We start from the raw sequence: 24,533 nt of genomic DNA, 5'->3' as shown, positions 1-24,533 counted from the left end.
ACAGCTGGTGCTTAAAGCTAGTGAGGGAGATAGGTGTTTCCAGTTTCAGAGATTTTTGTAGTTCGTTCCAGTCATTGGCAGCAGAGAACTGGAAGGAGAGGCGTCCAAAGGAAGAATTGGTTTTGGGGGTGACTAGAGAGATATACCTGCTGGAGCGCGTGCTACAGGTAGGTGCTGCTATGGTGACCAGCGAGCTGAGATAAGGGGGGACTTTACCTAGCAGGGTCTTGTAGATGACCTGGAACCAGTGGGTTTGGCGACGAGTATGAAGCGAGGGCCAGCCAACGAGAGTGTACAGGTCGCAGTGGTGGGTAGTATATGGGGCTTTGGTGACAAAACGGATGGCACTGTGATAGACTGCATCCAATTTATTGAGTAGGGTTTTGGAGGCTATTTTGTAAATGACATCACCGAAGTCGAGGATTGGTAGGATGGTCAGTTTTACAAGGGTATGTTTGGCAGCATGAGTAAAGGATGCTTTGTTGCGGAATAGGAAGCCAATTCTAGATTTGACTTTGGATTGGAGATGTTTGATGTGGGTCTGGAAGGAGAGTTTACAGTCTAACCAGACACCTAGGTATTTGTAGTTGTCCGCATATTCTAAGTCAGAGCCGTCCAAAGTAGTGATGTTGGACAGGCGGGCAGGAGCAGGCAGCGATCGGTTGAAGAGCATGCATTTGGTTTTACTTGTATTTAAGAGCAGTTGGAGGCCACGGAAGGAGAGTTGTATGGCATTGAAGCTCGCCTGGAGGGTTGTTAACACAGTGTCAAAAGAAGGGCCAGAAGTATACAGAATAGTGTCGTCTGCGTAGAGGTGGATCAGAGAATCACCAGCAGCAAGAGCGACATCATTGATGTAAACAGAGAAGAGAGTCGGTCCAAGAATTGAACCCTGTGGCACCCCCATAGAGACTGCCAGAGGCCCGGACAACAGACCCTCCGATTTGACACACTGAACTCTATCAGAGAAGTAGTTGGTGAACCAGGCGAGGCAATCATTAGAGAAACCAAGGCTGTCGAGTCTGCCAATGAGGATGTGGTGATTGACAGAGCCAAAAGCCTTGGCCAGGTCAATGAATACGGCTGCACAGTATTGTTTCCTATCGATGGCGGTTACGATATCGTTTATGACCTTGAGCGTGGCTGAGGTGCACCCATGACCAGCTCTGAAACCAGATTGCATAGCGGAGAAGGTGTGGTGTGATTCGAAATGGTCGGTAATCTGTTTGTTGACTTGGCTTTCGAAGACCTTAGAAAGGCAGGGTAGGATAGATATAGGTCTGTAGCAGTTAGGGTCAAGGGTGTCCCCCCCTTTGAAGAGGGGGATAACCGCAGCTGCTTTCCAATCTTTGGGGATCTCAGACGACACGAAAGAGAGGTTGAAGAGGCTAGTAATAGGGGTGGCAACAATTTCAGCAGATAGTTTTAGAAAGAAAGGGTCCAGATTATCTAGCCCGGCTGATTTGTAAGGGTCCAGATTTTGCAGCTCATTAAGAACATCAGCTGACTGTATTTGGGAGAAAGAGAAATGGGGAAGGCTTGGGCGAGTGGCAGAGGGGAGGGCAGTGCTGTTGTCCGGGGTAGGGGTAGCCAGGTGGAAAGCATGGCCAGCCGTAGAAAAATGCTTATTGAAATTCTCAATTATAGTGGATTTGTCGGTGGTGACAGTGTTTCCTATCTTCAGAGCGGTTGGAAGCTGGGAGGAGGGTCTCTGGGTCGCCCGTTTGCCTGGGAGGGGGTCCCTGGGCAAGAAAAGGTTATAGACCCCTGGTGTAGTAGTCTATAGAGTGCTGAGAGTGGAGGTTGTAGACCCCTGGTGTAGTAGTCTATAGAGTGCTGAGAATGGAGGTTGTAGACCCCTGGTGTAGTAGTCTATAGAGTGCTGAGAGTGGAGGCCTAACTGGAAACCAGGGTTACCAGAATATACATTCTTTATCTGTGGTGCTGTTGCTCTAACATCAGGGCTGTGTTTATTTCTGCTGGGAAGTTAGTGTTCTGATCAGTAACACTTGTTTATATACTGAACAAAAATTTCAAAGCAAGATGTAAAGTGTTGGTCCCATGTTTCATGAGCTGAAATAACAGATCCCATGAATTTTCCATAAGCACAAAAAGCTTATCTCTCAAATTTGTTTATATCCCTGTTAGTGAGCATTTCTCCTTTGCCAAGATAATCTATCCACCTGACGGTTGTGGCATATCAAGAAGCTGAATAAACAGCATGATCATTACACAGGTGCACCTTGTGCTGAGGACAATAAAAGGCCACTCTAATATGTGCAGTTTTGTCACACAACGCCACAAATGTCTCAAATTTTGAGGGAGCATGGAATTGGCATGCAGACTGAAGGAACGTCCACCAGAGATGTTGCCAGATAATTTAATGTTCATTTCTCTACCAGAAGCCGCCTCCAATGTCATTTTAGAGAATTTGGCAGTACGTCCAACCGGCCTCACAACCGCAGACCACGTGTATGGCGTCCCGTGGGCAAGCGTTTTCCTGATGTCAATTTTGTGAACAGAGTGCCCCATAGTGGCGGTGGGGTAATAGCAGTGGTGTAAAGTACTTAAGTAAAAATACTTTAAAGTAGTTTTTTGGGTATCTGTACTTTACTTTACTATTTATATTTTTACTTCACTACATTCCTAAAGAAAATCATTTATATGTACTCCATACATTTTCCCTGACACCCAACAGTACTTGTTACATTTTGAATGCTTAGCAGGACAGAAAATGGTCTTAAAGAGAACAACCCTAGTCATTCCTACTGCCTCTGATCTGACTCACTAAACACAAATGCTACATTTGTAAATTATGCCTTGAGTGTTGTAGCCTGCCCCTGGCTTTCCATAAATAAATAAAACAATACAATTTTGCCATTTGCTTAATGTAAGGAATTTAATTCTTCATACTTTCACTTTTGATACTTAAGTATATTTTAGCAATTACATTTACTTTTGATTCTTAAGTATGTTTAAAACCTAATACTTTTAGACTTTTACTCATGTAGTATTTTACTGGGTGACTTTTACTTGAGTCAGACTCATTTTCTATTAAGGTATCTTTACTTTCACTCAAGTATGACAATTGGGTACTTTTTCCCCACTGGGTAATGGAATGGACAGGCATAGGCTACGGACAAAAACAAACACAATTGCATTTTATCAATGGCAATTTGAATGCACAGAGATAACGTGACGAGATCCTGAGGCCCATTGTCGTGCCATTTATGTTTCAGCATGATAATGCACAGCCCCATGTCGCAAGGATCTGTACACAATTCCTGGAAGCTAAAAATGTCCCAGTTCTTCCATGGCCTGCATACTCACCAGACATGTTACCAATTGAGCATGTTTGGGATGCTCGGGATCGATTGGTACGACAGTGTGTTACAATTCTCGCCAATATCCAGCAACTTCGCACAGCCATTGAAGAGGAGTGGGACAACATTCAACAGCCTGATCAGCGAAGGAGATGTATTGCGCTGCATGAGATAAATGGTATTCAAAACAGATAGACTGGTTTTCTGATCCACGGCCCTACTTTTTTAAGGTATCTGTGACCAAGAGATGTATATCTGTATTCCCAGTCATGTGAACTCCATAGATTAGGGCCTAATGAATTTATTTCAATAGACTGATTTCCTTATATGAACTGTAACTCAGTAAAATCTTTTATATATGTGTTTAGTGTAGTATAAATGCCCTGAGTCTTACACACTGTCAGGAAAATGGTATCACACCCTCGGCTACTCTACCCTTCTGTCTCTGTATATCTCTGTCTCTCTCTTTCTTTTTCTTTCTCTAGTAGAGAAAGATGTACGCAAACATACCTTGAAGGGTATATTAAATGAAAATATCACTTGAAAAGAAAGGATAATACCCACCCACTGTTTTGGGCTCTCTGAGTGGAATGTAGTTTCCACCAGCTCAGTTCTTTTCTCCAAATGGCGTGACAATGATTGTAGGAGTTGGTAAGACCGCAAAAACAGATATGGGACCAGGCAAGACCACACTACTGAGAGAGAAACATTGTGAGGGCATTTCACCAGAACTCTCCCACGTTGTCTTGGTATTCATGTTTCTTAATTAGGGCTAGGCCCCTTTTTTCTCAATTTCCGCCTGAATGACGTGTCCAAAGTAAACTGCCTGTTGCTCAGGCTCTGAAGCCAGGATATGCATATAATTGGTACCATTGGAAATAAAAGATGTTGAAGTTTGTAGAAATGTTAAAATAATGTAGGAGAATATAAAACAATAGATATGGTAGGAGAAAATTCAAAGAAAAACCAACCTGAATGTTTTTTTTGTTTTTTTGAGACGCTCTTACAATGGTAAGTATAGGGCATACTGAAAATTAGTGCCCAGGGTGCAATTCCTATGGATTCCACAGGGTGTCAGCAGTCTCTGTTCAAGGTTTCAGGCTTGTAACTTCCAAAACGAATAAGAAATATCAGTTTTAGTACAGGGACACAGTCTTGGAAATTCGCTCTCACCATGAAGACAGGACGCACCTGTTTAAAATCGGATTCCTATTGAACATACTTCTTTCCGTAAGAAATATTATAGTTTGATTACATTTTTGGTTACCTGAGGAGTAAATAGAAACTTATTTTGACTTGTTGAAACAAAGTTTAGGGGTAGATTTTCGGATTCCTTTCTCTGCGTGTTGAACGAGTGGATTACTCAAATCGATGGCGTCAACTAAACAGACTTTTTTGGGATATAAAGAAGATAGCTGGGACCCTTTGGATGACAAATCAGAGGAGATTTTTAAAAAAGTAAGCGAATATTTAATCGCTATTTGAATTCATGAAACCTGTGCCGGTGGAAAAATATTTTGATGTGGGGAGCCGTCCTCAAACAAAAGCTTGGCATGTTTTCGCTGTAATAACTACTGTAAATCGGACAGTGCAGTTAGATTAACGAGAATTTAAGCTTTCAACCCATATAAGACACTTATATGTACCTAAATGTTTAATAACCATACTTTTTATGATTATTTATTTGAATTGCGCGCCCTCCAGTTTCACCGGAAGTTGTCCCGCTAGCGGGACACCTAGGCTTAAGTTAAGAGAATGCCAGAAGTATACAATAGTAAGTTGAAGGTGGAGGGGGGGGGGGGGGGGGGGTTGACTTGTTATGGGATTATATAAGGCATGTGGGGGTTAAGGCATACACACATACAATAAAAACAGACTGCACTGTTCTAAGGGCATAACTTAACTTCAAGTGGACAGTCAGACCACAGGGGAAGAAGATCATCATTTAGACAACAGAGAGCATCCAAAGACAATGAAGAACACATTATATTGGAGAGCACTCTTTGCTATTGTAAAAAATATGAAAACATGCTCAGTCAGTCAGTAGCAGTGCTGGCCAGAGCAGACATCTCTAGAGATGTTCTATTAACACAACCTTTGGAAGTAGTCCTCCCCATTAGAATAGGATATTGGATTGTGAGGATGTTATTACTTCAGCTTGTTATTTCTACACAAGGTTCCCACTCGTACAGCCAGACAAAAGGGATACAAAGAGCACAAACTCCCAAGGACGAATACTGACAGAACAGGTTGATGGACGTCAAACGAGGGCTATAGATGAGGTCCAGGCCTCCGAGGATGGAATCGCTCTCGCTCTTTTTTTTCTTCCTTTTCTCTCATTCTTTCTCTCTAGTAGAGAAATATTAAACACACCTTGAAGGATATATTAAATGAAGACATCACTTGAAAAGAAAGGATAATACCCGCCCACTGTTTTGGGCTCTCTGAGTGGTAATCTAGTTTCCACCAGCTTGGACCTCTGTTGTGCAGTGTAGGATTGTTGTGTTGGCCACAAGCCTGACCGAGGGGAGAAAGCATAGAATTACTAGAGTGGACAAAGCCCCTCACTCACACCACTTGAATGGAGAAATACCTTTTCTAGTAATTCAAAAAGGGGCTGCAATTCTACATATTCTGCCATGGTGCTGAGAGAAAATATTGTAATTCTAGGCATAATTAGCATTACTAATTCTGTATTATTTTGCTCAAACATAATAACAAAATCTATCACGCTAAATTCATTGTTTTTGGAATTTTCAATTATCCCTGACTAACGGACCTACACTACCGTTCAAAAGTTTGGGGTTACTGAGAAATGTCCTTATCTTTGAAAGAAAACACTTTTTTTTTGTCCATTTAAAATAACATTGAATTGATCAGAAATACAGTGTAGACATTGTTAATGTTGTAAATGACTATTGTAGCTTAAAACGGCAGATTTGTTATGGAATATCTACATAGGTGTACAGAGGCCCATTATCAGCAACCATCACTCCTGTGTTCCAATGGCACGTTGTTACCTAATCCAAGTTTATCATTTTAAAAGGCTAATTGATCATTAGAAAACCATTTTGCAATTATGTTAGCACAGCTGAAAATGTTCTGATTTAAAGAAGCAATAAAACTGGCCTTCTTTAGACTTGTTGTGTATCTGGAGCATCAGCATTTGTGGGTTCGATTACTTTCTCCTGAAACTCGTCAGTCTATTCTTGTTCTGAGAAATGAAGGCTATTCCATGTGATTGGCAAGAAACTGAAGATCTCGTACAACGCTGTGTACTACTCCCTTCACAGAACAGCGCAAACTGGCTCTAACCAGAATAGAAAGAGTGGGAGGCCCCAGTGCACAACTGAGCAAGAGGACAAGTACATTAGAGTGTCAAATTTGAGAAACAGACGCCTCACAAGTCCTCAACTGGCAGCTTCATTAAATAATACCCGCAAAACACTAGTCTAAATGTCAGCAGTGAAGAGGCGACTCCGGGATGCTGGCCTGATCAATTTGATGTTATTTTAATGGACAAATACGCTTTTCTTTCAAAAACAAGCATTTTCCTAAGTGACCCCAAACTTTTGAGCGGTAGTGTATATAAAAAATATATATAGTTCCTTTATCTTTTCTACATACTTTATATCTGGTTTTAGTAGTTTAAGTTTACACTGAAAACGTTTTACCATCCCAAAAATGTGTCTAATCAAAACAACTAATAATAATAGGATTTCAATGGTTATTTCCCCAATGGCACCCTATTCCCTATTTAGTGCACTACTTTTTACCAGGGCCCATAGGCATATGACTTCTGCTCAACATGATTGATTCTAATAGACAAACAAGAGGGGCTCGTCTTTGCAGTGTGGGGGCCCGACCATACAGAACACAGATGTGGAGGAGGACACTCACAAAGGAGGAATTGAGGAAGAGATGGCGAGAGTTGGCAGATACATTGTGTTGTGGCCCAAACGTCTGTCCAGTGTCCACGTTGCACCGTGGGAGACAGTAGGCATTCTGTCAATAGTGCTCGGGTGCAAAAACATTAGCATTCTGAGTTGGAGTGGAGAGAGCGAGAAAGGGTGTCTTGTGCGCAACACTGGAGAGGAAGGAGACCGAGAGGAAGAGACAGAGAATACTGAAATAGAGGACAGAAGGAGAGAGCGAAACAAAGGGAGGGAAGACTAACACTGCATGGGACTAAGAGAGGAGGAGGGGAAAAAGAGATGGTACATAGTGATAAGCCAAAACACTACCTGAGATAGAGGTAGAAATATACAGACTAGCTACAGTTAGTCCTCTGAGGATGGGGACCTGCTTTAGCTCTGACCCCGCTAGAGACTCAGGTCACCAACTGGTTCCCATCAAGCGTCTCGCCACATGGCCCAGACGAACCAAGGCTGTCGCTAGCGTAGGAAGTTACATCTCCACAACATGGGATCTGACCTACAACCCCAGGTAAACATTCAATACTTAATACCTACTTAACCTTTTTTATACGGTCCTTATGTTGGCATCTAATTCAGCCTTGCCAAATCCTGACAACACTTTTTTTTCATTACCAAATGGAAGAAAACGGACTGAAACAGGAAGAGAAACGTTAGTTTTTGTTTTCCGTTGCAAAAACGTTCTTACACATTTTCAGTTGCATGCCCTAATGAACACAACCCAGGAGTTGTGTTAGATAAATAAATTGTTGTGGTATTGATATTGATCCGCAGCAGCAGCGAGGCGTATAAACTGCTACATTACAGCTTGTTACATTTGTTTTTTGATGAAGACGCGTCCCGTGTCATACATCACACTCTACAGGACAGCAGTGCGTGTGGCATCTGCATCACACTGTTTTAACCGGTCGTATACACATGCGCATATGAACACAAACACACACACACGCACGCAGTCAACCACACACACGCACGCATACATACAGTCAACCGCGCACATATACTTACACACATACACACCCTAACGGCACCCGCAGAAAGCAAACATTGGATCCATTTGGATTGACTGGAGGCATATGACAGCATTACTAGCACGCTCAGCAATTACCCAGTCCCTCTTACCCAAGCCAGCCCATGCAACAGGTGGATAGCCTCTCACCGTAGGAGTCTGACAGGTCATAGACATATATTTGTGTTGACCAAAAACTTTAACATGCAAAGCAGTGATGACAACAAGGACCAGATTCCTGTAAAACATCAGAAAGCATTTTAAATTCAAAATGTGATATTCACAAGCAAACCAAAATGCTGTTAGTGAACAAACTTCACATCACTGCCAAGCTAGTGACAGAAAACGTCACTGTAGATCGGCTACCAATTTGTAAGTCGCTCTGGATAAGAGCGTCTGCTAAATGACTTAAATGTAATGTAAATGGCTAGCCCCTAGTGGCGACCAAGCTAAATTCTGACGTTTGCGCTAATTTTTAAAATTCGCTTCCACTTACTGTTATTTATTCACCATCAAACAGGAGGAGGAAATTATGCCTTTTATGCATTTTAATTTGGATATAAGAGATGGGAATCGAAGTGGCTATTCAACAAGAGGAAGATTATTCAAGGTATCTGAGGTTGAATACTTTCCTGTGTGTTATGGCAGTTTTAATAGGAAGATTATCCAAGGTGTTATGGACAGTTTTAATAGGAAGATTATCCAAGGTGTTATGGCAGTTTTAATAGGAGGATTATCCAAGGTGTTATGGCAGTTTTAATAGGAAGATTGTCCGAGGTATCTGAGGTTGAATACTTTCCTGCTAATCCTTTCCTTTTAATACTTGTGTAGCGAGGGAGCACATAATTTAGGTCAGTAGTACAGGACTGTGTCATCAGTGTTTAGTCATTGAAGTTGTGAAGTTGTCTACCATGTTTCTTGTGGATGGCACAGATCAATGAAGTGGTGGGGTTAGCCATATAAGAACTGGATGTACCTGGCTGTTTTGCCTCAGGTTTACTCTGGGCACGCATCATGTGCTATGACTGCTGTCTGTGTGGAATGCTGTCTGGAAAAAAATGGTGTTTACAAACCTTATTTCTACCAGACTAATCTATAGTTCTCCTTAGAGGACAGCTTAGCTTACAAAAAAAACCTTGAGAATGGACTAAATAGGTGCCAGATAGACAACTCTCTGAGGCACTGGCCAGCAACATCCCTGGTGCCTGAGCTGGCTCCAGCACCAGAGAAACTCTGAGATATAGCCTAGCAGATGTGGAATGGCTATGTCTTAGTGTGCCAAGTCACATACCTACTGTACGTCCTTAATGTAATAACTAAGGAACCATAACCCAATGTTATCTGCAGGGATAGTCACCTTTTGGCGATATTTGCCGTTTTGAATCCAAAATAAATGACCTACGTGATTCATGTAGAACCGCTCTGAAAAGAGCGGAGAGTGGAATGTCAGTTTGCCAGTTAATTTACAGCAGTGTGTCTATAATGAAGAGGTCAAGTAGATGAGAAGCCTGACCACGGTGAGAAGGTGATGAAGCGTACTTCATGAGCTGTAACCGAAAAACAACTGGCATTTGGAAAGTTTGAGGTGAGGAAGAAAGTGTGGTGGAACAAGTATTGTTATCATAAAATATCTTGCTAGCTGGATCGAATTCTCCGTTAGCTAGCCAGAGAAATGTTGAGCAACATTAGCCCACCTAACTGATCAAATAATTGAGTTTATGGTGTGAAAATTAGCTTCCTAATAAAGTCAGACTACAACATCAGATGAGCTAACGTTAGTAACCTAACCAATTCAGTATAGTGTTAACTGGTATACGACTCCTTGCCGTTCCTCAAGTTATAACGTGTTAGCTGCTTACTGGACCCTGGTAATCTGTGAAATGCTAGCTAACTAACTAACACCTGTTAAATAATGTTTTCCCTCTACAGTATGTGGTTCATTTTCAGAATGAGAGAATTAGGTGAAAATGAGGAGTTGCTTGTTAAGTGGATTTAGGGATCAAGTGTAGCTGGAGCTGGGCCTGGCTTAAACTGGATGCCACTATAGAGGTGAAAGGAACACCACACACTTTCCCTCTTTCTCTCTTTCTCAATACAGGGGATAAAAAGGGGTATGCCAGGTGTACTCTCTGCCTGAAAGAGATCAAGTATGCCAACAAAGGGTATCATGCTCTACTGGCACATTGTAGGACAGATGTCCACAGGCAGAAAGTGTACAATGTAATAACCTGCAGTGTAGCCCAAATATATTGTTTTTGTTGTGTTGAACTTGACAGTAACACGTGTGTTAGTAAGGGGATTAGAAATGTTTTATTCAGTGAACGTTATTTTTTTGCACACGTAGCCCACACTTGATCGATGTCTACTATAATGGCCACTATAATAGAGCATAAATAGAATGCCTGTTTGTTTCATTCTATTTCTACTTTAAGATGAGAAAAAAACAAGTGCAATATTTAGATGTGTGTGTGTGTGGTCACAAGCGTTCTATTATAAAGGCTGTCGTGGTCACAAGCGTTCTATTATAAAGGCTGTCGTGGTCACAAGCGTTCTATTATAAAGGCTGTCGTGGTCACAAGCGTTCTATTATAAAGGCTGTCGTGGTCACAAGTGTTCTATTATAAAGGCTGTCGTGGTCACAAGCGTTCTATTATAAAGGCTGTCGTGGTCACAAGTGTTCTATTATAAGGCTTTCATGGTCACAAGTATTCTATTATAAAGGCTGTCGTGGTCACAAGCGTTCTATTATAAAGGCTGTCATGGTCAAAAGCGTTCTATTATAAAGGCTGTCGTGGTCACAAGCGTTTTATTATAAAGGCTGTCGTGGTCACAAGCGTTCTATTATAAAGGCTGTCGTGGTCACAAGCGTTCTATTATAAAGGCTGTCATGGTCACAAGTGTTCTATTATAAAGGCTGTCGTGGTCACAAGTGTTCTATTATAAAGGCTGTCGTGGTCACAAGTGTTCTATTATAAAGGCTGTCGTGGTCACAAGTGTTCTATTATAAAGGCTGTCATGGTCACAAGTGTTCTATTATAAAGGCTGTCGTGGTCACAAGCGTTCTATTATAAAGGCTGTCATGGTCAAAAGCGTTCTATTATAAAGGCTGTCGTGGTCACAAGCGTTCTATTATAAAGGCTGTCGTGGTCACAAGCGTTCTATTATAAAGGCTGTCGTGGTCACAAGCGTTCTATTATAAAGGCTGTCGTGGTCACAAGCGTTCTATTATAAAGGCTGTCGTGGTCACAAGTGTTCTATTATAAAGGCTGTCGTGGTCACAAGTGTTCTATTATAAAGGCTGTCATGGCTAACTGCAATATTAGTGTATTGTTTATTCTCAAGTTATTTGAAGTCTAGGCAACAAATAACATTGGGTTGCTTTCTTCAATCTTTTTAGCTGTGAGTTAGGTTCACATTAACCACTTTATTTTACACACAGAGACTGATCATGTAGATCATATTCTTTGCTGTTTAATTAGTTAAAACCTGCATTTTCCCCTATCAGGGATTTGTTTTTGCATGTTTCAGTGCAATTAAAGTGTCCCCTTTTTGGGCCCTCACCAGTTTGCGTCCCTGTATCTGTTGTGCTCTGCTGCACACAGACTCACCACCTGGAGCTGCTGTTGACATTGCTGCTTTACAGCAACATATAGGAGAAACATTAGTCTTCGGGCTCCCGAGTGGCGCAGGGGTCTAAGGCACTGCAGTCCCTGGTTCGAATTGGGAGTCCCATAGGGGGGAGCACAATTGGCCCAGTGTCGTCCGAGGTAGGCCGTTATTGTAAATAAGAATTTGTTCTTAACTGACTTGCCTAGTTAAATAAAGGTAAAATATTTCAAATAAAAACATTTGTAAGATCAATCTGGGCCTTCTCTATGAGAAACACCACACTGAGTACTACAGCATTGGGTTGAATGTCTTAACACTACACTGAGGAAACGGTGCCTCCTACTGGCCCTCCAACACCACTTCCAGCAGCATACCACTCTGCATCCCACTGCTGGCTTGCCTCAAGCTAAGCTTCGGTCGGTTCCAGGATGGGAGACCAGATGCTGATGGAAGTGGTGTTGGAGGGCCAGTAGGAGGCACTCTTTCCTCTGGTAAAAAAAAAATATCCCAATGCCCCAGAGCAGTGATTGGGGACATTGCCCTGTGTAGGGTGCTGTCTTTCAGATGGGACGTTAATACTTCTTGACGCACGGATCCCTTTAGCGGGATAATTTTCGTAAACAACCTCTGAATTGCAGAGCGCGTAAATTGGCGTACATTTTTTTATTTTCATGAAATCACAAGTGCAATATAGCGAAACACAGCTTAGCTTGTTGTTAATCCACCTGTCGTGTCAGATTTTGAAAATATGCTTTACAGTGAAAGAAATCCAAACGTTTGTGTGAGTTTATCGATCACTAGACAAAACATTAAGAACACCTAGCAGCAATGTATATTGGTCACGTAAGCCAGAAAAGCAATAAAATTAATCGCTTACCTTTGATGATCTTCGGATATTTGCACTCACGAGACTCCCAGTTACACAATAAATGTTCCTTTTGTTCGATAAAGATTATTTTTATATAAAAAAAACTCAATTTGTTTGGCGCGTTATGTTCAGTATTCCACAGCCTTAGGCAGGTCATCAAGGCTTGACGAAAATTCAAAATAGTATCCGTAAAGTTCGTAGAAACATGTCAAACGTTTTTAATAATCAATCCTCAGGTTGTTTTTAACATCAATAATCGATAATATTTCAACCGGACTGTAAACCATTCAATACTGGAGAGAAGGAAAATGTCGAGCGCATTAACTAATATAAGGACATCCGTCTATCCACTGACGCGTTTTGATAAATCTCGCTCATTTTTCAGAACAAAAGCTTGAATCTATGTCTAAAGACTGTTCACACCCTGAGGAAGCCACAGGAATCTGGTTGATATCCCTTTAAATGGACGAAAGGCAGGCAATGGAACAGTGATTTTTCAAAATAAGAGTCACTCCGGGTTGGATTTCCTCAGGTTTTCGCCCACAGAATCAGTTCTGTTATACTCACAGACAATATTTTGACAGTTTTGGAAACTTTAGTGTTTTCTATCCTACTCTGTCAATTATATGCATATTCTAGTATCTGGACTTGAGAAATGGGCAGCTTACATTGGGCACGTTATTTTTCCAAACATAGAAATTCTGCCCCCTAGCTTCAAGAGGTTAAACGAGTGTACTGACTCTCTGTGGTCACTAAAGATCCCATGTCACTTATCATAAGAGTCGGGGTGTTAACCCTGAGGTCCTGGCTAAATTCCCAATCTGACCCTTATAGAATCATGGCTGCATCATCATCCCCAGCTTGTAATTGGCTAATTCATCTCCCTCCTCTCCCCTGTTACTATTCCTGAGGTCGTTGATCTAAATGACAATGTGTTCTCAGTCAACTTACCTGGTAAAATAAATAATAAATAAAGTACCACAGCATTGGGTTGAATGTCTTATCTTAACACGATACTCACTGAGTACTACAGCATTGGGTTGAATGTCTTATCTTAACACGACACTCACTGAGTACCACAGCATTGGGTTGAATGTCTTACCTTAACACGACACTCACTGAGTACTACAGCATTGGATTGAATGTCTTATCTTAACACGACACTCACTGAGTACTACAGCATTGGATTGAATGTCTTATCTTAACACGACACTCACTGAGTACCACAGCATTGGGTTGAATGTCTTATCTTAACACGATACTCACTGAGTACTACAGCATTGGGTTGAATGTCTTATCTTAACACGACACTCACTGAGTACCACAGCATTGGGTTGAATGTCTTATCTTAACACGACACTCACTGAGTACCACAGCATTGGGTTGAATGTCTTATCTTAACACGACACTCACTGAGTACCACAGCATTGGGTTGAATGTCTTATCTTAACCTCTAACGAGCCTCTACCCCGGATCCGGGAGCACCCCCCCCCCCCACACTGATTAGCATCGCTAGCATAGCGTCACAATTAAATAGTAGCATCTAAATATCATTAAATCACAAGTCCAAGACACCAGATGAAAGATACAGATCTTGTGAATAAAGCCACCATTTCAGATTTTTAAAATGTTTTACAGGGAAGACACAATATGTAAATCTATTAGCTAACCACGTTAGCAAAAGACACCATTTTTTTACTCCAACAGTTTTTTCCTGCGTCAGTAGCTATCACTAATTCGACTAAATAAAAATATATATAGCCACTAACCAAGAAACAACTTCATAAGATGACAGTCTGATATACCATATTTATGGTATAGAATAGTTTTTTTTTGAAAAATGTGCATTTTTCAGGTATAAATCACAGTTCTACATTGCAGCTGCAATCTGAAATAGTGCTGACGCAGCCAGAACAATTACAGAGACCAACGTCATATAACTAATTACTCATCTTAAAACATTTCAGAAAAATACACAGCGTACAGATATTGAAAGCCCAACATCTGGTGAATCCAAACAATATTTCAGATTTATTAAATGTTTTATAGCGAAAACAAAATGTAGCGCTAAATTAGCATAGCTACGCCAGGCAGAACCAGCTGGGCGCCCACGACCAGTTCACATGCACGACAGATATATGAAATAACATCGTAAATTGGGTCTTACTATTGCTGATCTTTCATCAGAATGTTGATCAAGGTGTCCTTTGTCCAGATGAGTCCTTGTTTCGATTCAGAATGGCAACTTTCCCACTTCATTTAGCATTAGTACTGGTCGAGTGGCACGGATCTCTCAAACGAAAATAAAATCAGAGAACGGAACACCGCAAAACTCCCGAAAAAATTCAAATAATCTGATTAAACTATATTGAAAAAACATACATTACGATGATATGGTCACATGTATCAAACAAAATTCGAGACTGAGATAGTTTTCATCCGTAACGGCAGCAAAACAGTAGACAATCGCACCTCCAAGTCGCGCGATTCAGAGAACCGGAAGTTGTCGGTCACGCCAAAGAAATAGGTCTTATTTCACGTCAGAACAAGATAAACAAAAAATTTCTCCTCTGACGTCCTCTTGACACCCAGAGGAAGGCGAATGAAGTGTGTTTCGGGTCATAGGTGGCGTGACCATATATAGGCAGAGCGTTGAAGCGAGCATAGACATCTTGCATTCTACTTCTTGGTCAGGGAAAGTGCTGTCAAATGACTTGTGTTTCTCTCAGAGACAAAATTGAAACGGTTTTTGAAACTAGAGATTGTTTTCTATCCAATGGTATTAATTATATGCATATAGTAAGAGCAATAATTGAATAAGAGGCAGTTTAATCTGTAGAGCAAATTATGCTAATGCGAAAACAGCACCCCCTGTATTCTCAAGAAGTTAACACGACACTCACTGAGTACTACAGCATTGGATTGAATCTTAACACCAAACACTTCCCCAAGAATAACCTTGTTCTTTTTCTTATTGTTTAATGCAGGAACACTTTCGTCTGACTACGTGTTTCTCCCATGGCAGGTTTTCTTGAGGCACCTCTCTCTGTCACTTTAGATCTGTATTGGCTATGGGAGAGTTTATATATTTGGAAACAGTGAATAATTCAGAGGAGGGGATTGAGTTAGTGGTCCCCTAGCGCACACTATACTGTAAAGATGTTTGTGAAGTCTAACCATGAAAGAGTTGTAATTCATTCATGACCCCCACATGTCTGTCTGGATTGCCAGATGTAACATTAAGTTTGTCACAGGAAATGTTTTTCAGTTTATTCCCAGACAGGCTCTAAACTGGTTACATGTCACATTAGTTCGTCAGTTTCCTTTGTATCTCAAAATTAATCTCTCATTGTAATCCGCTGTAGTCTCATGTGTGGGATCTGATTGGCTGTTTTTCAATGTTCTTCAAGGCCACTGGCATCTGGCACAAAAGAGAGTGACTTGGTGCCTGGCAGTTATGGTGTAGAGAGGAGTTAAGTCATCAAGAGATTGGCCGTGTTCAAATACCCATACTAGCTTACTAAATAGAATGCAAAAAAGAACGCTTTATAGTATGTAAACTTTTTGAAAATAGTACACCAAAACCATCATCTAATGCGTGATTGCGTTGACTCCCGCCATTCGTTCATTTTGGTACAGCGCGTCAATTTCTCTTATCAGCTGTTGTCAAACACGAGTCGGAAAAGACGAGTGAATTCTACAAGATAAAACGCTGAAATTAGGATGCAGTTTAAGTATTGTACGCTGCTATGGGTATTCGGACAGAGCCAGTGACTTGGTGCCTGGGAATTATTGTGATGTTCGACTGTTGGCCAGTCTGTCTGTCCCTTTGGTTGTGTCTACACTTGACACTTACATTCGACTTCTGCTATCAGAATTCGAAGATCACATTGAAAAGACGGGTTTTGTGGTGGGATTGTGTTTAGATCTGTCTGACCACTTCAGGAGTTGGACAGGGCGGCTTTCTCCTCATTCTGGACGCAATCGGGCGACGTCATTAGCACTCCTCCCACAAGTCTTCAGAAACATGTGTTTTGGGACCGAGAGGCACCTTTTCATTATAACGTTGGAGGAAATAAGTTCCTAGCGTGTGAGGAACGTGTTTGCTGGCCTCCATAAATGCTAGCCAGCTAGCTAATATTTAGGAAAAAATGTGTTTGTTTAGCTAGAGTTAATCTAACAAGTTTGCAATCCCTTTAGCGTTGCTTGCTAGCTTGCTGGCTAGCTACAGAGGATAGCTGGCTAGTTAGCTACTGTAATTAGCTACTGCTATATCAGTCTGTCTGTTTCTGTCTATTGGCCAGTGTCTGTCCCTCTGTCTGTCTGCCAGCCTGTCTGTCCCTCTGTCTGTCGGCCAGTCTGTATGACCCTCTGTCTGTTGGCCAGTCTGTCAGTCAGACATACAGTGGGACTGTGCAGTAACAGCTAAGCTCTGTGTGTTGGGCAGTCTGCCAGTCAGACATACAGTGGGACTGTGCAGTAACAGCTAAGCTCTGTGTGTTGGGCAAAATCAGGTTAGAGGGAGAGAAAAAATCAGTCCATTAGCAAAGGGCCCACGTTTGTCCTCGTCCTCAGGGTGTATTGTTAGACAGAGCAGTCGTGTGAGGTAAAACTATACCCAGTGCATTTTGCCCATTCATCCATCGTTGTCTGTTGTTGCTCTTAGTCCTGAGGCCAGGTAAGGGGATATTTTAGTGTTGTAAACAAAAACGGAATAACGGCTACTGCATTTATTTAGTAGTACGGTTTGTCTATAGATGCAATGCAGAAGAATAGTGTGCAGACCTCTCATATGTCACAGTTGTGAACATGTAAAGTAGGCTAGTTATGAAGGCATCCTTTCTGTGTCCTTTTAGAGGAGATCACATGTGACTTTGATCCTACCAAGTGGGTCATTTGGCTGAACGAGGAGAAATTTGAAGCAGCCAACCGAGACTTCTTCACTCAGCAGTTCTGCTCACCCAAATTACCTGATTAAAAGGCAACTATTGCCCTTTCACTGTAAACGTGGTGACATTTAGAACAAAGGGAGGCTCTGACAAAAAGATGAGGATGTAGAGAATTTGTGAAACCACAGCAATGCAAATGAAAGTTCTAGCCCAAATCCCCCTCCAAATTCTCAAGTTGATGCTCTTGGATTTGGGATACTGTGGTTTCGAAAGCCATGTTACAATAGCAACCCAAAATAGGCTAATTGTGCTGTAGCACAGCTTGACTGTTGAGAAGGGAGATTATATCTTCATCTGGGTGTCGCAGAGGGCTTGTCAAATAAAATCAAGTAGAATTTTATTGGTCGCGTACACATATTTGCAGACGTTATCGCAGGTGCAGCGATTTTTTTAAATGTATTTTGAAATGTATTAAAAAATATATATATATATTTAACCTTTATTTAACTAGGCAAGTCAGTTAAGAACAAATTCTTAGTCCAATGCTCTAACCACTAGACTACCTGCTGCCCCAAAGGCTTATACTTGTACTGTTATTTATGAGTATTTGATTGCTGTTAGTGTGGTTCAGTTTCTGCAATAGGGGAAATGATGGAACATGACTGAACATTAGAATGTATATTTCTTTCTCTCCCTCTCGCTATCTTTCTCTCTTTCATGTGAGGATAATACTTTTCTCTCAGTTACTCATATAACCAAGTGGGCGCTCTTTTTTTCTGCTCAACAAAGATCTCTAATTGACATGCACCATTGACATGCATGAGAATGTCATTCATTGTTGAGTTCAGAGACGTCCTTTGACTCATCAATAGGTTCAAACTCCTGACTTGATTGGAGGTGGCAATGATTTGATCACTTCACTTCAACCTTTGATCAAAACATCCATCATTTTCGGACATTTACGTACGCCTATTCAGAAACATATTGTAGTCTTATGTTTGTTATTACTTTTATTTTGGCGTAATGTATTTAGGCACTGTTATTGTTTGTACCCAGGGGACTTTTATTTTGAAAACAATAGTATTCTCAGAGGCACCTACATATGTCAGGAGAATGTGGAGAAAAATATGTTGGTGACTGCTTGGCTGGATCTCTTGGTTCAGAGACATTCAACTACAAGTAATAGTTTTCTGTTTTGATATTACTGCCGAACCCACAAGTCCTCCGGTGGAGGTAGTGTTGAATATCTACAACAATAATTAAAGGTTACAATATTTTTTGGGTCAGAAATATTGCTCTATATAGTGGATAATGGGCCCGGTCAGAAGTATTGCTCTATATAGTGGATAATGGGTCCGGGTCAGAAGTATTGCTCTATATAGTGGATAATGGGCCCGGGTCAGAAGTATTGCTCTATATAGTGGATAATGGGCCCGGGTCAGAGGTATTGCTCTATATAGTGGATAATGGGCCCGGGTCAGAGGTATTGCTCTAAATAGTGGATAATGGGCCCGGGTCAGAGGTATTGCTCTAAATAGTGGATAATGGGCCCGGGTCAGAAGTATTGCTCTATATAGTGGATAATGGGCCCGGGTCAGAAGTATTGCTCTATATAGTGGATAATGGGCCCGGGTCAGAAGTATTGCTCTATATAGTGGATAATGGGTCCGGGTCAGAAGTATTGCTCTATATAGTGGATAATGGGTCCGGGTCAGAGGTATTGCTCTATATAGTGGATAATGGGCCCGGGTCAGAGGTATTGCTCTATATAGTGGATAATGGGTCCGGGTCAGAGGTATTGCTCTATATAGTGGATAATGGGCCCGGGTCAGAAGTATTGCTCTATATAGTGGATAATGGGCCCGGGTCAGAAGTATTGCTCTATATAGTGGATAGGGTGCCATTTGGGATGCAGACAGGTTATTTTTTTTTTTTTTTTTTTTTTTCACGGAGGTAGATCATCTTTAATATTGCAGATAGATTGTAGCTTCCATCAATGTAGTTGTCTAGATCTTTTCCAATCCCCCAGATATTTTGTATTTATTTCTATTTGCTGTATATTTTGAACTGAGCTGTTTCACAAACATTTACAATATTATTAGAATATTACATGAAGAATGCTTTTGGATTATATTTATTTCTGTCCTTCATGCGACATTATGATAAACTCTCCCTGATAAATGACATTCATTAAGTTCAAATGATAACCATCAGACAAGTGTGTTGAGGGAGGAATCGATGGTGGTGAAATGCAAATATTTCCATTGTCTAGGTTTTATTGGCTGAGTCCCAAATGGCATCATATTCCCTTCATAGTGCACTATTTATGGCCAGCGCCAATAGGGCTCTGGTAGTGCACTATATAAAGAATATATGGCCATTTTGGACACATCCAATGAAAACCTGGAGGGCTAGAGAGAGCAATAGTCTTCTCTTAATTATGGAGATCTAGGAAGTAGGCAGCTTTCATGTGTCCGTTTCCTTTCTGACCCAATGCAGCTCCTCGACTGATTGGTTCGGTTCAGAATACGCTGTAGGAACTTTTGACTTCCTTGCAATTGCCTGACACGCTGGATTTGACTCCACACCGTGGCCTGGATTGAATAGCTATCAATCCTAGCTAACTAGTTAGCTCGCTAGCAATAACAGGTTATCGTTAGCCAAGGACTGCGTTATAATTTAGTTAGGTAGCATTGGCCTGCTAGCTAGTTAGCTAGCCAGACCTGTATAACGGCTTGGTTTTTAAATAGTAGCACTGTGACTACTGAATTAATTGAACACTGTTGCTTTGGTAAGTGGCCAATTGAGAACTTTCTTGTCAAGAACTGATTTGAGTCAGAATTCAGTCAACCAATCTGAATGATGCAATCTCAGTTTCATCATTCATTGGCTGAACCACAACCAAAGCCAATTGGCCCAGCAGTCTTCCAATAGAGACAATGGAAGGAAACTGTCATTTCAAACTCTCCCAGAGCAAGTGCGCTGAGAATCCCTACATTGTAATGTCAACATTGCATTGTGCCTTGACACTTTGAAGCATTCTGATTATGAGAAGGACAATTTATGGGTGTAGTTTTGTGCCAAGTCTCAGTTTTACATTTCCCCCACTCTGGTTGAGATTGAGATTGGGGCATGGGGAGCTGATCTTAGATGTCAATCTACTAGTAGAAACTTACCGCTAGAGAGTTTTGGAGGATTTTTTTCTTGTTATGTCATCCTACTGTACTCAAGTTGCATCGAACATGTGAGATGGATGGTGTGAGATGGATGGGTGCTGGGCCTCAGGGCACTGCTGCAGAAAGAGAAGATGCAGCTGAGGTGTATTAATAGTAGAGCTGTGTGTGTGTGGTCTGAAGAAGTATCTGGATCAGTAGACCCTAGGGGAGAAGAGAGTATGTCTGTGCACTAGTGTTGTCACAATACCAGTATCACGATACCAGGAAGCAAGGAAGCAAAGGAAACAAAACATGAAGCGGCCTAAATGTCTTTAGGAAAACAGTCCTAATGTTGGAAAAAAACTGCCTTATGTTGTCAGCCAGAGCCACGTGTTTATTTTTCAAGCTATAGCACATAATCTTCAACAGAAGTAGGTTTTAGGACCAAAGTTTAGTCTGCTTTGTGTTTTCTTTTTTGCCAGGGAAAATCTGGTATCGTAGTATCACGGATCCTGGCATCGTGACAACATTACTGTGTACACACACGCGCACGCACACACACACTTTCAGCCATGAACATAGTGAAGTAACTAGACGTCGACCGATTAATCGGAATGGCCGATTTAATTAGGGCCGATTTTCAAGTTTTCATAACAATCGGAAATCGGTAATTTTGGACGCCGATTTTGCCGTTAAAAAAAAAATATATATATTTTTTTACACCTTTATTTAACTAGGCAAGTCAGTTAAGAACACATTTTTATTTTCAATGACGGCTTAGGAACGGTGGGTTAACTGCCTTGTTCATGGGCAGAACGACAGATTTTTACCTTGTCAGCTCAGGGATTCAATCTTGCAACCTTACGGTTAACTAGTCCAACGCTCTAACCACCTGCCTCACGAGGAGCCCGCCTGTTACGTGAATGCAGTAAGAAGCCAAGGTAAGTTGCTAGCTAGCATTAAACTTATCTTATAAAAAACAATCACTCAATCATAATCACTAGTTATAACTACACATAGTTGATGATATTACTAGTTTATCTAGCGTGTCCTGCGTGGCATATAATCGATGCAGTGCTCATTCGCGAAAAAGGACTGTCGTTGCTCCAACGTGTACCTAACCATAAACATCAATGCCTTTCTTAAAATCAATACACAGAAGTATATATTTTTAAACCTGCATATTTAGCTAAAAGAAATCCAGGTTAGCAGGCAATATTAACCAGGTGAAATTGTGTTACTTCTCTTGCGTTCATTGCACACAGAGTCAGGATATATGCAACAGTTTGGGCCGCCTGGCTCATTGCGAACTAATTTGCCAGAATTTTACGTAATTATGACATAACATTGAAGGTTGTGCAATGTAACAGGAATATTTAGACTGATGGATGCCACCCGTTAGATAAAATACGGAACGGTTCCGTATTTCACTGGAATAATAAACGTTTTGTTTTCGAGATGATGATAGTTTCCGGATTCGACCATATTAATGACCTAAGGCTTGTATTTCTGTGTGTTATTATGTTATAATTAAGTCTATGATTTGATAGAGCAGTCTGACTGAGCGATGGTGGGCACCAGCAGGCTCGTAAGCATTCATTCAAACAGCACTTTCGTGCGTTTTGCCAGCGGCTCTGCTGTTTATGAATTCAAGCCTATCAACTCCCGAGATTAGGCCGGTGTAACCGATGTGAAATGGCTAGCTAGTTAGCGGGGTGCGCGCTAATAGCGTTTCAAACGTCGCTCGCTCTGAGACTTGGAGTAGTTGTTCCCCTTGCTCTGCATGGGTAACGCTGCTTCGAGGGTGGCTGTTATCGACGTGTTCCTGGTTCGAGCCCAGGTAGCGGTGAGGAGAGGGATGGAAGCTATACTGTTACACTGGCAATACTAAAGTGCCTATAAGAACATCCAATAGTCAAAGGTATATGAAATACGAATCGTATAGAGAGAAATAGTCCTATAATTCCTATAATAACTACAACCTAAAACTTCTTACCTGGGAATATTGAAGACTCGTGTTAAAAGGAACCACCAGCTTTCATATGTTCTCATGTTCTGAGCAAGGAACTTTAATGTTAGCTTTCTTACATGGGACATATTGCACTTTAACCTTCCTCTCCAACACTTTGTTTTTGCATTATTTAAACCAAATTGAACATGTTTCATTATTTATTTGAGGCTAAATTGATTTTATTGATGTATTATATTAAGTTAAAATAAGTGTTCATTCAGTATTGCTGTAATTGTCATTATTACAAATAAATAAAAATATCGGCCGATTTAATCGGTATCGGCTTATTTTGGTCCTCCAATAATCGGTATCGGCGTTGAAAAATCATAATCGGTCGACCTCTAGAAGTAACTAATTGAAGGTCACATGGAAGACTTTTTACCATACTAAAATAAGATATTGTACTCATTGCTCAATGACATCCATCTTATTGTACCTTTACCAGTCACTGTGCTCTTTTTTTGCCCTCTATCCTGTGTAACACATAGTTGTGAAATTGATCAAGTGGGTCTGCAAAAGGTGCTGTTGAAGTCCTAGTCTCAGGAGAGTTTGAGAAGGATTGGGATGGAGAAAGGAACAGGAGATTGTGAAGGAGAGGGAGGAAGGGCACCTGAAGCTTACTACAAGCTCTACATAGACGCAACATTTGGAGTGTTGCAATGTCATTTTCTCACAAAAGTGGTGGCTCCTTGTAATTAGCTGCGGCCATCGCCATATTTTTTTACTACCTGAAAATTGACACACTCCGTATTATTCCTTCCGCCGCCGCGGAGGCAGTGTTGTCGCTTGGTTCCTTGATCTGATATATAGGCTATTCATCAAGTAGCCTATTTTGCATTGATAATCAAATATAATCTCAGTGACTGTTCAAACAGGAAAACAAACAAGAATCCACCTAAAAACGTATTTTGTTTAGAAGTAATGACTAGTTATTACAGGCTATTGTGAAATGGTAGAACCTGCTGTAGCCAAATAGCTAGCCAGGTGCTTTTCCTCATCATGACCAAAACATGATATTCTATTTTTAGCAGATATGGGAATGAATACACAAGCAGCATATCAAACTGGGATAATGTTTGAGGTTTCACCGGCAAGTAGAATAATATTTGCCAGGGCATATTTAAAAAAAATTATAAATCTGATTATTTCACATGGAGATGTGGGAAGCTAAAAGGCTAGCTAGCTTGCTATATTTGTAGCAGGCTAACACCAGCTAGCTAGGATGCCAGCTAGCTACTACTAGCAAGGGAAGGCGACTCTTTCTTGGTTTCACAAAATAAAAATAAAAACAGTTACTATCGCACCGCTGTTAGTAGGAATGGGACTGGACAGGATGTCATGTTACTAAAAGGTGTCAGCTACACCAAAAATCCTGGCGAGGGGAGAATAGGGTAGTGTAGGGGAGAATAGGGGAGGGGATAAAGTGAGGGGAGAATCGGGTAGTGGAGGGGAGAATCGGGTAGTGGAGGGGAGAATCGGGTAGTGGAGGGGAGAATCGGGTAGTGGAGGGGAGAATCGGGTAGTGGAGGGGAGAATCGGGTAGTGGAGGGGAGAATCGGGTAGTGGAGGGGAGAGGAGAATCGGGTAGTGTAGGGGAGAGGAGAATCGGGTAGTGGAGGGGAGGGGAGAATCGGGTAGTGGAGGGGAGGGGAGAATCGGGTAGTGGAGGGGAGGGGAGAATCGAGTAGTGGAGGGGAGGGGAGAATCGGGTAGTGGAGGGGAGGGGAGAATCGG

The 24,533-nt window shown here is 41.4% G+C and overlaps 1 protein-coding gene across 6 annotated transcripts in view; it reads left to right on the top strand.

Moving 5' to 3' along the window:
- The window catches only part of LOC129854993 (pleckstrin homology domain-containing family A member 7-like), a 166,773-nt gene that overhangs the window by 24,129 nt on the left and 118,111 nt on the right, over positions 1 to 24,533 (top strand). Inside the window, exon 1 of one of the 6 annotated variants that reach the window (XM_055922219.1) lies at positions 7,388 to 7,769. The exons of the other annotated variants lie outside the window; for them this stretch is intronic. Within the exon in view, the coding sequence (XP_055778194.1) occupies positions 7,618 to 7,769 (152 nt within the window). The 5' untranslated portion in view covers positions 7,388 to 7,617. Of the gene's footprint in view, positions 1 to 7,387; positions 7,770 to 24,533 lie in introns of those variants that run through there. 6 annotated transcript variants of the gene reach the window in all.

The sequence above is a fragment of the Salvelinus fontinalis genome, chromosome 5 (assembly GCF_029448725.1).
Source record: "Salvelinus fontinalis isolate EN_2023a chromosome 5, ASM2944872v1, whole genome shotgun sequence".
NCBI lineage: Eukaryota > Metazoa > Chordata > Actinopteri > Salmoniformes > Salmonidae > Salvelinus > Salvelinus fontinalis.
The sequence above is the reverse complement of the archived record's forward strand: the minus strand, read 5'-3'. Positions and strand labels throughout refer to the sequence as shown.